Raw genomic sequence first — 16874 nt, forward strand, 5'->3', positions numbered from 1 at the left:
AACACCAGTTGGAGGAGGCGATGGACATGATGGGGGGTCGGCACCAAAGGTCAGTGAGGTACATCCTGTCAACAAAATGTGGGCTGGTTGATGCACCAGTAGTGTCCATGTTTACTTTAGCATTATTTTAAACGAACTATAATAAAGATTGAAATGAACATGTCACTTTGTCTTCACACTAGTAGTAAATACCTCAGTACAAACCAGGTACACAACTTAAAGTACAAACATTTCAAAACTATATTTGAGTATTTGGTTTTTTCTTTTTTTAGTCTATAACTCAGTTAAAACAAAATATCACTGAACAGCTGCTGTTCAAAGATATAACATCTGGATTTATTAGTCAAAACACCTGGACTGGTCCTGATCTCACATTTTTGGTTGCTGGAATAGTCCACTGGTTACTGTGACCATTAGTTTGGATTTCATTTTCAATCAGCGGGAAAGTCCCAGGTCACGTTGGTTGGACCGAAGAATAAAGATGTTGATGTGCAGCAGTGACAACAAATAAAGGCTCAGTTTAAATTTCCTCCAACTCTTTCACTCCATTAACTTCTTCCCTGTATGTTCTTCATGTTGTTGGTCATTTGGACCAGCAGGTGGCGCAGTTGTCCATGTTTGGTTTCAGTGGGTCTCCATAAATACAGACCCAACTACAACATTTTCATTATTGTCTGATGGCGCAACACTCGTTCATGTTTGTTTGTGTCTGACCAAACACTCAGATAATTGATTTATTATTCACCTGTTGATTCGTGTAATTTCATCAGTTTAACTATTTAGTAGTTGTTTTTTCAGACTGGCCGCTGCTTAGGTGTTTGTTTATTTTATTCAGAGCTTCCTACAGGATGTTATAAACCAGTTGAAGGGTTTTTTAGTTGTAGTGCTGCTGTTTGTAGGAACCGGATGCCGACGCGCGCTGCCTCATTGGCGCACGTCCCGGCGGGGTGGAGCGTAGCGCGGCTGCCTCTTGTTTTCTCCGCGTCACAACAGTGCAGCTGCAGCGACCGTCGGAACAGGAGCATCCGACACGAATCGGGGGACTGACCGAACCGGTGGTTTCCCTGTGGACGTGGTTTACCCGGTTCACCCTCCGGAGCAGGACGCAGCCAGAATCTTGAATTTAATCGAGCAATTTCAAGGAAGCGGTTTGGCCGTGGGGCGGACAGAAACGCTTCCAGAGGACACCGAGGACTTGTTCAGACCGGTGACTCTGATCATCGGTGCCCGGCGCTGACACCGAGCACCCTGGAGGAGTGTTTCAGCTCCGGAGCGTCTTCGTGGCCAAATGGATGTGAGTGCGTGAGGAGATTACTAATACTGCTTCCTGCCGAGGCGCACCGCGTCCCCCACCGCTGCTGAGGGCCACGGCACGGCCGATCGGTCAACCAGAGCTCAGAGGAATTTTACGCCCCCAGTCCAGGATTTAATGAGCGGCATCTGAGCGCTGTTTTATCTCCAGAATCGGGGGGGGGGTGGATAAATCCCCCGACCGCTGCAGGAAAAATACGCCAAAATGGGCAACAGCTTCTCCAACATCTCTGCCTTCCAGTCCCTGCACATCGTCATGCTGGGTCTGGACTCCGCAGGGAAGACCACCGTCCTTTACAGACTCAAATTTAATGAATTTGTCAACACGGTTCCAACGATCGGGTTCAACACGGAGAAGATCAAGCTGAGCAACGGCACCGCGAAGGGCATCAGCTGTCATTTCTGGGACGTGGGCGGCCAGGAGAAGCTCAGGCCCCTGTGGAAGTCCTACAGTCGCTGCACCGATGGGATCATTTATGTCGTGGACTCCGTGGATGTTGACAGGCTGGAGGAGGCCAAGACTGAGCTGCACAAAGTCACCAAGTTCGCGGAGAACCAGGGCACACCACTGCTGGTCATCGCCAACAAGCAGGACCTGCCCAAGTCTCTGCCCGTGGCGGATATTGAGAAGCAGCTGGCTCTGCAAGAGCTCACCCCCTCCACCACCTATCACATCCAACCTGCCTGTGCCATAATAGGAGAGGGGCTTCACGAGGGCATGGACAAACTGTACGAAATGATATTGAAGAGGAGGAAATCCCTAAAGCAGAAGAAGAAGCGGTAACAGCTGCTGACAGAACAATGTTTCACTGTCAGCAGTCCAGCCTGTGCCCTGGTGCCCCTCGCCGGTTTGACTTTGCAGTGATTTTTGTTGACACCCTGTTGGATTAAAGCTGTGTGAGGCTGTGAAGCTCCACTGAAGGACTGTTGTCCACACAGGAGACAAAATGAACCCAAAAGACAAACGTCAGATCTACAGCAGGGAGGAGGAGGAGAAACAGGCTGGCCTGTTGCTCTGCTGCTGGATCCTGGACTGTGAAGAACCGTAGCTCACCGAGGACTGTTATGGACTAGTGTTTTTTATTTCCGTGCAGGAGGTCTACTGTGGAAAGGGTTTTGTTTTGCACGTGGTTCAGGCCTCGTGCTGCTGTTAGGACTTCAGACTGTGTGTAGACTGTTGAAGTAGCCTTCCCTCTGCGTGGGCTCAGGACACCCTGTCCACTGTTTTGCACTTTTCATTTCCTAACAAACAGAGAAACTACACTGTATTACCAGACGAGCAGATCCAGGTGGTTTATGTGTTATGAAGCCAAAAGTGAAGTATTTTTTGAATATTAAAAGATTTAAACTGTTTTGGGCGACTGTTTCTTTTTATGAACCTGTGGTTATGAGCAGGAGGGATGATGATGAAGGTCACACTGACGACAATAGTGGGGAAAATATAAAGAGAACCTGTAAACCTAAGTGGGTCCTTTATTCAGAGACCAGAGAGGTCAAAGGTCACAGTTGAGAAAAGGTCCTGGAGCTTAGCAGAGAAAAGGTCTGAGCACAGATTCCTGGTTTAAACTTCTGCACGTGACAAGTGGAGCCAAGCTGGAGCTGTGAAATTTATGGCTCTGCATTGCGGTTCTGTTTACAGCAGCAGCCGGTGGGAACGTGAACCACCACAGGTTTGATTTGTCTGCACATCGAGACTTTACTTAGAAGACGGTGAATCACCTGCTGAGTCATTTGATGCCACGGCGGCAGCAGGAAATCATTTTGTATCTGTTGCTTCTTCAAACTGCAGTCTCTTTAAGAAAAGACCTGACACCAGGCCCAGATAAACAGTGAGGTTTTCCACCAAACACAAACAGGCAGCCCTGTCGTCCCTGGACTGTGGCAGCAGCAGAACCAACCCAGATAGTATCTCAGTCCCTTCAGATGCAGGGAACCAGAACCAAGAAAACATCTCATATATTGTGCATCATCACACCCACCAAATGTTAAAATCCAGTGAAACCATGTTTCTCTGCCCAACTGCATCAATATTCTCCATATTTCCTTCAAATCCTATTTGGCATCTGTGGAAAGTCTGGGTGTTAATTTGAAATAAAGCAGTGTGGGTTCCTGCATGGTGAGACAGTGTGAAATGTTGTACATGTTAATGAATATAGATCATAAATTAGAAATGTCTGTACTCTAACCCTACTTTAATCAGTTTTTCATTATAGATACCTGATACTTTGTCAGGGCAGCCTGTGTGAAGCCTGACAGGCAGAATTCAGGGCAAAAGCCTCCTTTTCACATCTGACCTGTGGTTACTGGAAAACAAGGGAATAATATTCAGAGATTAATGAGACAATCAACCTGAAACATGAACAGAACAGGGGTTAATGTGTCCCCAGTGACATTTCTGCCCTTGGTTTTATGGCTATTACTGAAAAATACCTGTTTATTTATTGAAGTTACACATTTCTGACTCACTTTGACTTTGTTAATCATTGTCCAGACAGTTTACCCTCAGTCTGGGGTTGTGTTTGCTCTGTGCCATCAGGGTTTAGCTGAAGTTCAGCAAGGCCAGAAGTGATTTTTCCATTTGGTGTGTAAGTGCACGTGGTGTACCTTCATTTGACCCGTCTGTATGTTTGGCACATGCTGGAGCTGCAGACCACATGTGTACAGCACAGTTCACTATGTGAGTGGCCTATTAAGCCAAATATACGCTGCCCCCAGAGCAACGTGTCCTTGTTTGTGCTGAAGGAACCAGGCCTGTCTCTGGACTATAAAACCTGCAGCACAGAAAGTTTCAGAACAAAGAAAACACTTTTTAATTTTCTCTCAGTGGCACATACTTTGGTTTGTGACCTGCAGTTGTAATCAGGAGGTTCTGGTTCTGTCGGTGCCTCCTGCAGCCTGAGTACTGGGGTAGTTGGCAGGTTTATGTGCTCATCTTGTTCTGGACCTCGACTAGACGGCTTCCTGTGTGTGTGTGTGTGTAACTGAGCTGGGATAAGTTTTACTGCCATTGTAGAACATCACTTATAAAATAAAGCCAGTATTTTGTTGTGCTTGGCTCTTTGATGGTGAGTCGCCTCGTGTGGACTGATTAAGTTAAGAAGCGGTGGATTTGTAAAAGTGTCAGGACAAGACACAGTGAGTGTTGTGCTGCTGTCAGCCCCCACCCTGCTGTGGTTTCTACAGGTTCAGGTTGTTTTAGTTGTGTTCAGGTCAGGTGATTCCTCCAGCAGCTGATAAGAGCTTGGTGGTTCCTGTAGCAGAATATGTTTTTTACTCTTTGAATGCTTTCATGAACCTCCGCCACTTTCTCTCTCTCTCTCTTTCCTCCTCCTCTGGTTTTTTTTTGCAGCCCCTCTCTAGTTATCTGCTCAAAGCAGGAACAGAGCTGCCTGCTGGAGCACAGCAAACTGCTGATTACAGAGCAACGTGTCTTTGTGCTGCTTCAATCACTGCACAAATTAAAAGATAATGAGCTGACACTGTAAATGCTGTCAACCTGAACAGCCAGCTCTGTTTCCTGAGCCTTTTTATTGGCTCCTGTGGGGCTCCAGCGTTTGTGGAGACATGAACACCGGTCACACGTGTCCTTAAACCTCACATCACAGCGCAGGTCGTTCGCAGTAGTGACACATATTGATGGATAGTGAATTATCAGAAACTGGGGAAGAGTTTATACACACACGCTTTCCAATTTAATCTATAATGAAACAGCAGCTTGTAGTGTCTAAATTTACTTCTTTCATCACACTGATGAAAAACCCTTGTAAGAAGGGCCTGTGCAAACTGGTCTAATAGGGTCTTGGTGCTGGTAGACAATCCTAATTGTAAGTCAGGTTTTTTCCTAACACCTGTTTTTGTGCTTTCAGAAGCTCTAATCAGACTAGTCCTGCTGGGAAAACCTTAGACTGTACTGCATCTCATCTTCACCACAATGAAACTGTGGAGTCTGCATGTTCCCCCTGTGCTTGTGTAGCTTTTCTCCAGATACTCTGGTTTCCTCCCACAGTCCAAAAACATGTATGTCAGGTTGATTGTTGACTCTAAATTGCCCATAGGAGTGAGTGTGAGTGTGTGAGGTTGTTTGTCTCTATGTGGCCCTGTGATGGACTGGGGACCTGTCCAGGGTGGACCCCTGCCTTTCACCCAAAGACAGCTGGGATAGGCTCCAGCTGATCCCTGGGACCCTGGTTAGGACTAAGGGGGTCTAGATGATGGATAGATGGAGACAGTAGCAGAAGTGAAAGTAGGGATTCTGGAAATGTTCAAGTGAAGCTGGCAAAGTGGGACATGAAGTTACTGCACCCCTGTGGTTTCAATTAAAGTGCTGACGCTCGGCCTGTGCAGGACGTTTATCGCTGAAAGCTGCTGTCTCAGGAGGATCAGGGCCTTCTAGCTCCTGCAGCTGCTGCTGTGTGTTCAGAGTGTAGTGTGTGATAAGACTGCATTGTTTGCATGTCCCTGGCATATATGGGTCATGCTCTTATTGTTCTGCCTCCTCCCAGCTCCATGTGTGAGAATGCGTCACTGTTTTTGTCTGTGTATGACAGCAGCAGGTCCTGGTCCTCTTCAGTCCTCTTCCTGTGAGGGGATGGAGCTGCTGTCACCCAATGATAACCTCTGCTCTCTGCTGCAGCATGAAGGGGGGGGGGGGAAGTGTGGACAAAAGTAGGCCACAGTTAACGTGTGGTGACTAATGTGACTGTTGGCTCATGGCAGATATTAACAAACACAGGTGGAACTAACAGCATTAATTACAGCTGCAGGTGTTTAAGTTCCTGGGCCCTGGTGTGAAGCAGGATTAACGATTTTAGTTTGAAACAAGAAGTCACAGAGAACTAGGCTGCACCTCCTCATCCTAAATAACAAAACAAAGCACACCAGGGCCAGTGAGATGTTTCCTAGTTGAGGTCAAAATGCCAAAGCACAGTTTCCTACCTAGTCTGGTCCAGGTCTGAACCCTCAAACAGCCCTGTGAAGGGGGAAGAACCGGACATCGTGTCTTCACAGTGATGCTCACAGTGGAATAGACACACACTCTAACCCTAACTATAATTACTCCTTGTCCAACCCCAACACAATCCTAACCTGAGCCTGACCTTAAACCAGGTCGTCTCCCTGTAATTTAATTTCTGTTTTCAGGATGTTTTTGTGTCCATGTCGGGTCAATGTGAGTCAACAGTGACTAAGTAAATAGTTTTATACCAGTGTTCTAGGTAAGACTGCACTTTACTATGAACTATTTTTGTACAGCTTGTTTTTGGAGGTTAAACCTGTGGGACTGACTCTTGTAATGAACCTTGTGAAGTTTCCAGAAAGGCAGATCAGAGGTAACCGCTGTTGATAATACGATGACGGACACTGACTGTTGGTGAGAGTTTTAAACAGGCCTGGATTGGGTCCATGCTGCTGTATGGGTCTTCAGTCAGCTGAGCATGGTCATGACGAAGTGTGCGAGGGTGTATAGTGGTAATTTGTGGTGCTTTGTGCTGTGTTTCATTGTAATGTGTGGAAGCTGTGACAGAGGCGGCAGGTTTGAGTCGTGTTGTACGTTGGTTTAATCCCTCTGTGCTGATGGATGTGTCGCTGTGCTGCTGCAGTTTAGTCTGAGAGCACAAACATGCCTCTATATGGAGACACAGGCTCCTCCGTCTACCAGCACGACCAGTCCAGACCGTTCATCTTGGCACCAGTTATACCGCCCTCCCCTGCAGTGCCCCGCACACACACACACACACACGCACACGCACACGCACACGCACACGCACACGCACACACACACACACACACACACACACACTGAGGAAATGACAGTTCATTCTTTCCACTTCCTGCCTGGTCAAGTGCAGATGAATTATGCATTTTATCAGTCGACAGAAGAGGCCCGTCAGACTGGGCCTAATCAGTGAGGCTGCCAGCAGACATACATCATCTGCCAGGAGAAAAAAGTCTTCACCCTGCAGCTGAAGGGCCTCACTTGTTTACATGTATAGATGTTCCTGTCTGTGCAGATTAATATTTGTATTCTGCACAGACCTGATTTAAAAAGGAGCAGTCGGTCTGGACAGTTTTCTCATAACTAGAACGTGTATGAAAGGAAGTAAAGGCTCAGTTCGTCAATAAACTGTGGGGAATTATTGACTAACGAGCCCTTTATGGGACTTGGGATCTGTTACACTGCAGACTCCATCAGTCTGTCAGAGCAGAGACTTTTCTGTGATTCAGACATGTGTCACTTGTACGTTACACAGCACACAGCTGGTCATGTGACTTTTCATGTGATTTTTTAAAATTTTTATTCAGAGTTGTACAACCACATGGTCAGTGTGTGGAGAGAAACCAGAACCAGGTTTCTTTTGCTGTTCTTTGTTCCTGACAGCAGGAGATGAAGAGGAGGAGGAGGAGGAGGAGGATGAAGGTCAGGAGCCATTTCAGATAAAGTCAAAGTATTTCCAGAGGAGAAAACCCATCTGCTCATTGGTGCAGCGGTCCTGACGATGGAGTACTAAACACCTCTGCTTTGTTTGGTTTGAACTTAGAGTAAAATCCAATGTAACCAGATGAAGCGCAGCAAATTATTCATCATATGTAACAGACCTTTGTTCATGTGGAAACCTCAGGGTCGTTATGAATTATTTTCTCCGCTCCTCCAGACACTGAAGACTACAATACGAATGGGAGATTAGTTTTGTGTTGGGTTATTCATGAGCTACCTGGGCTCTGATGTGGTGACTTTGATGTTGGAGGTGCAGAGGAGTGCCGGGGTCAACTGGAAATCTCGGTGGGCAGAGGAAGGTTTGGTAAAGCGGAGCAGCAGGGGGGGACCTCCCGGTGTCACACCCAGCGGACACACAAAGAGCTTCCTTCTTCCAGGGAAACGTCTTTCAGATGGAAATGCAGCAGACTTTGTGTTGCCCCAGTTTTTGTTCGCTCTCTGAACCTCCTCCCACTCTCGTCTCTGTCTCTTTCTCTTCTGTCATCCTGCAGCTTCCCAGAGACTCTGGGATGATCTGTTGTTATCTCTGTGTGTTTGTGCCTGACACTAACACACCACTGCCTTGATTTGCAAAAATAATGCAGAACTAGGTGTTGTTTTCAAACCACACATTTTACTCCTTCACATTTCTGCACATCTACCTACACAAAGTTAGATGGATGCATTTGTGACAAATTCAGTTTGGGCTGCAGTGAACACTGTTCACGACTCTGGCTAATATAGTCCTGTCTCTACACTGTGGGAATGCTATGATCATAGGGAGCTTTGGTGAATCCAGTTCTTTTTTAAATACAGTCTTCTACTGCAGATCCGTGTTTGAAGGTCTTCATCCTCCACCTTGGAAGCCTTCGAGAATAAGACGTCCTTTTTCACAGTTTCCTCCTTTTACTCTGTAAAGACACAAACCTGTTGCAGAAAGAGTTTTCCAAAGAGCTCAGACTGTAGTTACTCACAGTAGCTTCATGACTGAAGCTGCTGACTGTCAGGCTACAGAAAGCAAGAAAACCTGCAGAGCTCTGGGCTCCTCCAAGGCCCCACAATCCTCGAAATCTCCACTGAGTGAAACAAAATTTTAATCTGCGTATATATGTCTGGTTTAGATGACAAATTGTAAGAATTTCAGAGATCAGATTAAAAAGACAAAATTCATCATGTTCCTATAATTGAGGTGTTTTCTAGTTGACACTGTCACTGTGTGGTCAGTCAACCTGTTAAACACAAAACGTTTTTAGAAACAAACCGACAGAAACCAGGTCACTAGAAGTGCATGAAAACACCCTCCCAGCTTCCCGCTGTGTTTATGAGCCTGTGTCAGTCTAATGGTTTTATGGCCTGTTTGTGGCACACCTGGCCCTGTGCCCCATGGATTCACTCTTTGATCCATTACCTTTGCAGGTGTGGACTTTACAACCGGAGCTTTGTTCTGCTCATGGCGCCCCTCTCCTCCACAGAGCTTTGGTTTTAAGAGCTCCAGTGATCCTGATCTTTTATTAAATCTGGAACTGACGCCCTTTATGGTGATGAAATTGCTGCAGCGTCACTATCCAGCAACAAGCGGTTACAGCTGGTTTTTAAAAGCTCTGGTTCTGTGTGTCTGGCTTGGTCTCCTGATTCTGCTTTTTGCTTGTGACAGCTGGAATAAATTTTAGATCAGAAGTTAAGCCAAGCCAAGAAGACCTGCTGCTTCTTGCTTCATCTGTTACTGAACATACACCCTAAGCTTTGTGATGTGTCCCTGTGTCTGTCTGCTGTGGTGACGTGACGTTTACCGGCTCTGACAGCCATGTTTCAAATTCTGTACCTGCCTGACGTGGAGAATCACTTAACAGAGGCTTTGTTGTCACAATAGTTACTGCTTCCACAGTCAGACCCTCAATGAAACACTTCTAAACCTGCGATAATCGCTGACAGGCTTCACACGACGCTGCTCACTTCCCTATACATTTCATTAACATCGTTTAAAGGTGATTTCCTAATAGGGAACACCTGTAAACATTGTGTGGATCCTCTGGAGTTCACTTCCCTCAACACTTCCCACAGTGAGTTTTCCACATCATTCATACCAAACTGGTTGTAACATTAGAAACAGGCCTAATGTTCTTTTACTGTAACACTGTCAGGAGGAGACGCCTGATGATGAAGGCCTGAGTACGATGCTGCTCTCAGCTTTACCCTGTGGTTGTGAGAAAAAAAGACTGACAGCCACAATGAAACCAGCTTGAAATGAGAAACTACAATGACGATTAATTTAAAAACCATCAGTTGAGGCGCTTGTTGTTAACCACCATCATCGCTCCCTCAGTCCACGTCTGTAAAGTTCACACTGCAGATTCATGATGGACTTTGGAGTGAGGGAGGGGGATGGTCAGGTCAAAGGTCGAAAGCACAGTGGGTCTCAGCCTGGTAGAGTAAACACAGGCCAAGACTTTTACTGCTTCCAACAGCCAATCCAGTCTCAGGAGGAGTGTTGAACATTAACCCCTAAATGTTGCAGCAGACCAAGGGTTCAGCTTCAAGGAGCCAAAAGCAAACAAGCCCACGGACAAACACACTGTGTTCCTGTGCAGCGTTTGAACATTTAATACAAAGTGTTTGAACTAATTGATGATTTGGGCTAATAAGGTCCAGAGCTGTTCTTCAAAAAGACCAGAAATGTCTGCAGCTTGTAAGCCACTTAATGAAACGCAGCAAGAGCAGCCGCTTCAGTTACAGCTTCATCTAATCAGCAGCCTCTCGTGGTCTTATGTAACATGCAGATCTGGGATGCATCAAACGACCAATACACGAGGCTGTTTTGAACTTTTATTTAAAGACACGAGGGCTGCAGAGAAGAAAGGCTTGTTAACAACAGAGCAGCAGCATCTCATCTGGTCATGAAAGAAAATCTGAGTCTCAGAAAATCAAATTGGAAACCACATTTAATTCAATGCCAGGTTACAGAGTAAAACAAGACAAACTCAACATGTTTGTGAACATCACAGGATGGTGCTTTTATTAGAAATAAGCTCTTTTCTGCTGAAACAGGCTGCAGGTTTGATCCTTTCTTTAATAATAAGACACATATAGATAACACCAGGCGCCTGCTCATTTTCTACACTTTCCTGTTTAAATCAGAGGAAACTGACGCCAAAAAATAACCTGTGTCAACATTTGTGACCTCTTTGACCCCAAAGTTAACTTATGTTAAGTGTAAACAATACTTTCCTTATGTCTCAAAAGGCTGAAGCTCTCTGCTTTGTGTGATAGCGTCAGCCGAGGCAGAGAGAGAAACAACTCGGCCTTTGTTTGCTCTCGCTGTGACTGAGCTGCCTGTGAGAAGCTGCGGGTCAGTTTGTCTGTGGATGACAAACCTTGTGGTTTCCATAAAGACCTGCTGACTCCCTTGGAGGAAGTTGTGAGTGTCCAAACACAGTTTGGTTGTAGCAACAGTGACTCATGAACACAAATGTTAAATTAAAGCTACTGTCTGAATGTAAGAGTCAGTCTTTGGCAGGTTTACAGGCCAGTGTAGGACATGTTTTATTTTAGAAACTGCTTCTCATGCTTTATGTAGATAGATGAAAGGGAGGAGGAAGAGAGTTAATGAGTAGGCAAGTGAAACTCAAAACTACACAGAAACCCTGGAACGTAGCTTCATCCTTGTTTTGTTGTGGTTAAAGGAATCCTTGAATTAGTTAGTGATGCTCTGTGACTGGCACCAAGTTGAACTGAAAGAACAAAATCTGCCCCTAACTTGGATTTTGTGAAGGAAACGTTCTTACAAAACAGGAAAAGGTTTGTGGCTGTGACTCTGGGTGTTGACAGTGAACAGCTGGTGCTCCCAGTTTAAATACATTTTCACCCAGTGCACCCCACCGAGCTGTAAATGAGACAAAGATGCTCATTAGAAATGTCTCCACAAGCCTCAGCCTCATTTACAGCATCTCAATGTTGAGGTACATGTTGACATGCAAAGCTAAATATCCATATCTTATTGTCATATGATCACCCGGTTGTCGTCTTTGCCCCCATCCCGTGCAGATAATCTCATTTAAGTCTTTGTCTTTATGCTGATGGTTTAGGCCGTTGCCATGGTAACGCTTCTGCATGTAGAAAGTGGAAACTGGCACGAGAAAGAGGGAAAACACGATAAACCGCTCAAACGTGTGATTCCAAGCTTCACACCTCAGCAGTGATATCAGGAAGTCATTATCGGCTCCTGGCGTCCAGGGTGAGGATGGAAATACTGCTCAGTGTCGTTCCCCTGCAGGTTTCTGCTCCTGTCTGTGGGGTTTGGTCGGCATGATGAGACAGTGCTGCAGCTTTTAGCTCTTGGTGTGAGGGTTGGCAGCATTTTGGGCTTTTGGCTGTGTAACAGTATAAAAAGGAAACTTGCTGGTTCAAGTGGTCCACAGTGTTTTTAAGAAAAGGAGGATGTTAGCCAAGGACGGCATCAGGTCTCAGGTTCATCCTAATCACAGAGAAACATACAGCAGAAAACAGAATCCAGCCAGAGATGAGCTCATTGCTCTAAGTTTATGTCTCCAACATCAAAATGGATTGAAGAACAATGGCTGTGTTTTTAACTCAGTGTCAACCACTTCACAGGTGTAAACAAGCACCACATGGAGTCCAATCCAAATCTGTACAGCAGTGTTGGTGTCCTGGATCAAATTACAAGCTGTATGATGCACTTGGCTCAGCAAAGGATGCAAACACAACACAAAGAGTCATTCCAACATATTGTCACCCCAGGGCGTCACACTGATGCTACTTGACCGAGCAGGTTAGTGTCTGACGCCTTTTATCAAGTGTATAACACGCAGCTCCACAAAAAACAACGTTTAAGCACAAAAACTGTGTGGTTTAACACTTTTCCCAAAGTCTCTGAGCCTTTTCTGATGAACACAATTTTATTGGCTCAGGAATATGTACAAAAATAAAACCACCTCACAACCCTTCTCATTCAGACAGTGTGATGGACCAAACCAAATGCTCTCTGAAGACAAACCAAGCCACTATGAAAAAGATCAGCTAACAAGCCTCTAATGAAAGACAAAGTGTGGCGAACAGCTCCGGCTCACACAGCCTGGACAGCGATCTGAGGTCAGACTGACTCTGCCGCTCGGTGACAGAAGAGGCGGATTAAAGGGCCACGTTGTTGGTCACCAGCAATTGTTTTGGGATGAAAGAGAAGAAGGGCGTTGGCACAGCAACGGGTCAGCTGGTTCCCGGCCAGCTGTCTGTGGCTGTTGGACTGGTTCAGGGATGTAGGAATGTTCTGCACCCCCATACACTTATCCACAGGGGACAGCACTTGTTTGGAGGCCAACCACCCCCCCCCTCCATTCACACGCCAGACAAAGACAGAGGGTGAGATGTTTGGGCTCCATTAGTGGGAAGGCTGTGACCATTCTGACAAAAACATAGTGAGAGTGCTTCATCCACATCAGTCCGTCTGTAAAATACCTTCAGTCTGATGGACTTTAATGTGTCGGTCTGATTCTTTGATGAGTAAAACTTCCTTGTTGTTCAGACCGTTAGTGGAAGTGTCCTCGTCTAAAATCCAAGTGTCTCATTATAACACAAGCAGCTGATCTCTGGTTGAACCCGTCGACACTGATATCGCACACTGAGGCAGCTAATTAATGAGAGGAGATTTAAAAGGAAGACAGTCCTCTGTGGAACGCTCCTTTGAATCCAGATGTGTGCCAGAGGTCGTGGAAATGTCTCCCAGCAGCGGGGGATGTTTTTCTAACTTTTGGTTTTGTCCGACTGAGTGAACTTAAAACAGCACTGATGCCACTTTCCCTTTAAGGTAAAAGCTTTTTGCTTTTATGGGACACATTGTGTGTATGGACAGAGTCCCTCAGGCCCTGGAGGGAGAGTGGTTCGAGACTCAGAAAGGCCTAAATGGAAAGTAAAAAGTTCTGTCCATGGAAACAACCAATAATAGTAGAAACTTTGCTTTAAAAATCTGCATTTATGTGCAAAATCCAGGTTGCTGTGAGGCTTCTGAGGCGGTCTGCGTCTTAACAGTGCCATGTAAATGAATCCCTGTCTTCTGTAATTGGGATAGAGGATTAGAGAAACCTGATTTTCATGCTAATGTAGATTTGGGCTGGAGAGTTTCTGTCTTGTCTATGTGTACTGGATGAAAACAGGTCTCCAATCAGCCTTTTCTCATGAGTATGTGCATAACAATGAGCCCAGACACAGGAACCGTCTGTGACAGGGGAGTGGCTGAAAGAAGCGAGAGATGCAAGTTTGTATGTTTTCAAAGGAATTTCATGTTTTTCAAAGTCAGAAGAAAAGTGAAACTAACACTAAGCAGCGTCTCCAGGTCTAAATAAGTAAGTTTCCACTGCCAGACACTTCTATCAGCATGACTCAGAAACATTCACCCTCGAGAGAGAGAGCACATCTTCAAAAGGCACAGCTCCTTCCATAGTTTGTCCGTTCTCTGACCTGCTGGGCCCCTGGTAGTCTACATGTACAAAGTCCAAAGCCAAGCTGACCCTCGTGATTCCTGAGTTTAATTCATTTAGGAAAGTGCAACAATGAGCACAAAGCTAAAATAATGGAGGTCGTACAACCAGAGACAGAGCTGGACTCACCTTTCATGTCAGTCAGTCATCTTGTGCTTTAGTCAAATATAGTCCCCAAAAGGATCTAGTTTGGGACCATACACAACATGTAGGAGTCAAACCTCCCTCAGCTCAGTTTGCTTTTAGTTTTTCCATTTTAGTTTAGTTTGCACTGGCTCATAACCAGAGCTATTTCTGTGTAGCTTGACTGAACTGCTGTAATAACTGGATAGATGTCGGTACGTGCTGTAACATGGCTGTGGGGGAAGTCTGACCAATCTAACACAATCAGGACTTCTACTAATTTGTGCAACTACTGCACTGACTCATTTGTTTGAGTCTATCAGATCAGAAAACCTGCCAAAGTCCTTGCACAAAAGCCCTTCAGCTTTGTTCTGAAGTCATTTTGGAAGTGTTGGCATCAGTGATTATAATATTGTGTAACTATGACTTCACCAGACATGAAGCACTGCTGCACAAGGAGCCTTTATCTGAACCTGAATCTACAGTTCGGCCTGATGAGCAGCAAGAAGCTGGAGCTGCTCGTTGGCAGCAGGACATATGTGGTAGTTTAAACTGTGATTTGATGCGCCTGTTAAAAGCATATTGGGTGAAGAAATGAGAATGTCAGCTGCCTGGTTTCACTAACACTGCTGGTAATTCAATTCTCAGAGGAGGTTTAAATTACCCAAACAGATTTTCATGCTCCTCCTTCATGTCGTGACACGACCAAGTAGCTTCAGAGCTTCCAGACTTCATCAGAATAAGTATCCTGTTAGCGAGTCTCAGTTCTGGTCAAATGGGATGAACTTTGTTAAAAGATTTCGAACTTATTTTTAATTTCTGTTGGTTTTCATGTATGTGTGGGAGTTTGAAATGTGAAAATATGACAATTTTCATCCCACAAGCTCATATTTAATAGTCTTCCAACTGTCTATAGGTTAATAACCTCCACAACCAGAGAACTAAATAAACCTGCTGCAGTCCAGAGTTTGATGCTGACAGCTGGTCCTGAACATGTGACCTCTGCAGAAATGGAGGGGAGGAAATTTTAAACCGGCCATTTTCTCTAGAGAGAGTCGGCTGTGAGACAGAGAGGGATGATCTCACATGGACAGTGCATTATTGATGATGTCTACATGCATGTTCAGCGTTTGAGCAACATATTTTAACACATGTTAAATTTACAGTTAATGCTGAGGGTGTAGAAAACAGAGCTTATCGCTCGTTTTCCTGTATTTTTCATTTTCTCCCATGATGTCATTTATAATTAAGTGTGACAGCACTTCAACAATCTGTAGGAGATCAGTATGATGATGACACATGGATGGTTTGGTGACTCTCTGCCTTACAATAGCTACAAAAACAACATCTTTGCCATTTATTCCCCTGACGTGATATGACATCGCACGACTGTGTCTGTACAACATGGGTAGGGCCCTGAAGGAGCCGTGACCAGGATCATGTTTACAAGGTCCGTTGTCTTTTTGGATTTATTAACCCCAGTTCCTTCTGAAACGCTCTGGCCCACAGATATATCCATATCCACATAGGATGGGTTTTTTTTTTTTCTACTGTTTGAGCTGAACCCTGATGCATGGACACATACGATCAGTTTGTGTATCTCTGACTGTGACAGCGAAGGATTCTCCTACGGATGAAAAATCCAGAATATGCATGAAAGCAGATGAGAACAAGTTGTCGTTCAACCTGCAGGTTTGAGGTTGAGTTTGAAGGGTGCCGCTCTTGTTGGGAACAATCTGGAGGGTCAAGGATAAGAAAAGATTGAGAATGAATCTCACAGCAGGAGATTCACAGTCACAGCCCTCAGCTCCTAAATTATAGATTGAGCTGCTCTCCATGAATCATTGAGAGATTTCACAAGGACTCTCAGCCCTCACCCACCCACTGTGTCCTGATGTTAATACGCAGGAGGGACGAGTGTGTAAAATATTTAGGTAGAGACTCAAAGTTCCTGTTCCTGTCTCGTATTATCTGATTAATTTATACTTCTGTTATTTTGTGTGTCTTCCAGGACGTTTTTTGCCTCCTCGTGGTCATTTTGTTTGCATCTCTTTGCACATGTTTTTCTTCGCTTTGGATTTGGAGTCTTGGTTGTGTGACTGTTTGAGTGAAGCTTCAAAGTCGGAGGTGTGTCTGCGTTGTGTTGAACATTACACCGTAGCAGTGGACGCACACTGCGTTCAGAAGAGTCATCTAATGTCAGTAAATTAGCAGCTGTGACTGTGTGGAAGTGACATGAGGATCATTAAAGATAATCAGTAATTTGAGGGTTTTCTTCAGCGCAGAGAGGACATCAGATAAATGTTGGTTCAGTTGTTTAAGATTTTACATCAAGATTAAAACTTACCCAAATATTTGCAGAGGAAGTTGACATCCTGTGATACATATCAGTGTGGATTTACTCTGTTGTTTATTTGCCATCGGTGCAGTCCTGCCGTTACATGTCCATCTGTTAAATCACCTTTTATTTCTGTCTTCCC

At 45.1% G+C, this 16874-nt stretch overlaps 1 protein-coding gene across 1 annotated transcript; it reads left to right on the forward strand.

Moving 5' to 3' along the window:
• The first annotated feature begins 708 nt into the window (after positions 1-708).
• On the forward strand, positions 709-2664 carry LOC113123896 (ADP-ribosylation factor-like protein 4C). Its single transcript, XM_026296260.2, has one exon. The coding sequence runs from the start codon at positions 1517-1519 to the stop codon at positions 2093-2095; it is 579 nt and encodes a 192-aa protein (XP_026152045.1). The 5' UTR covers positions 709-1516; the 3' UTR covers positions 2096-2664.
• The last annotated feature ends 14210 nt before the right edge of the window (positions 2665-16874 follow it).

Source organism: Mastacembelus armatus, chromosome 21 (genome assembly GCF_900324485.2).
Source record: "Mastacembelus armatus chromosome 21, fMasArm1.2, whole genome shotgun sequence".
Taxonomy (NCBI): Eukaryota; Metazoa; Chordata; class Actinopteri; order Synbranchiformes; family Mastacembelidae; genus Mastacembelus; species Mastacembelus armatus.

Bases quoted from the DNA above. Each gene is read 5' to 3' on its own strand.
- LOC113123896 (XM_026296260.2), top strand. From the start codon at position 1,517: ATGGGCAACAGCTTCTCCAACATCTCTGCCTTCCAGTCCCTGCACATC.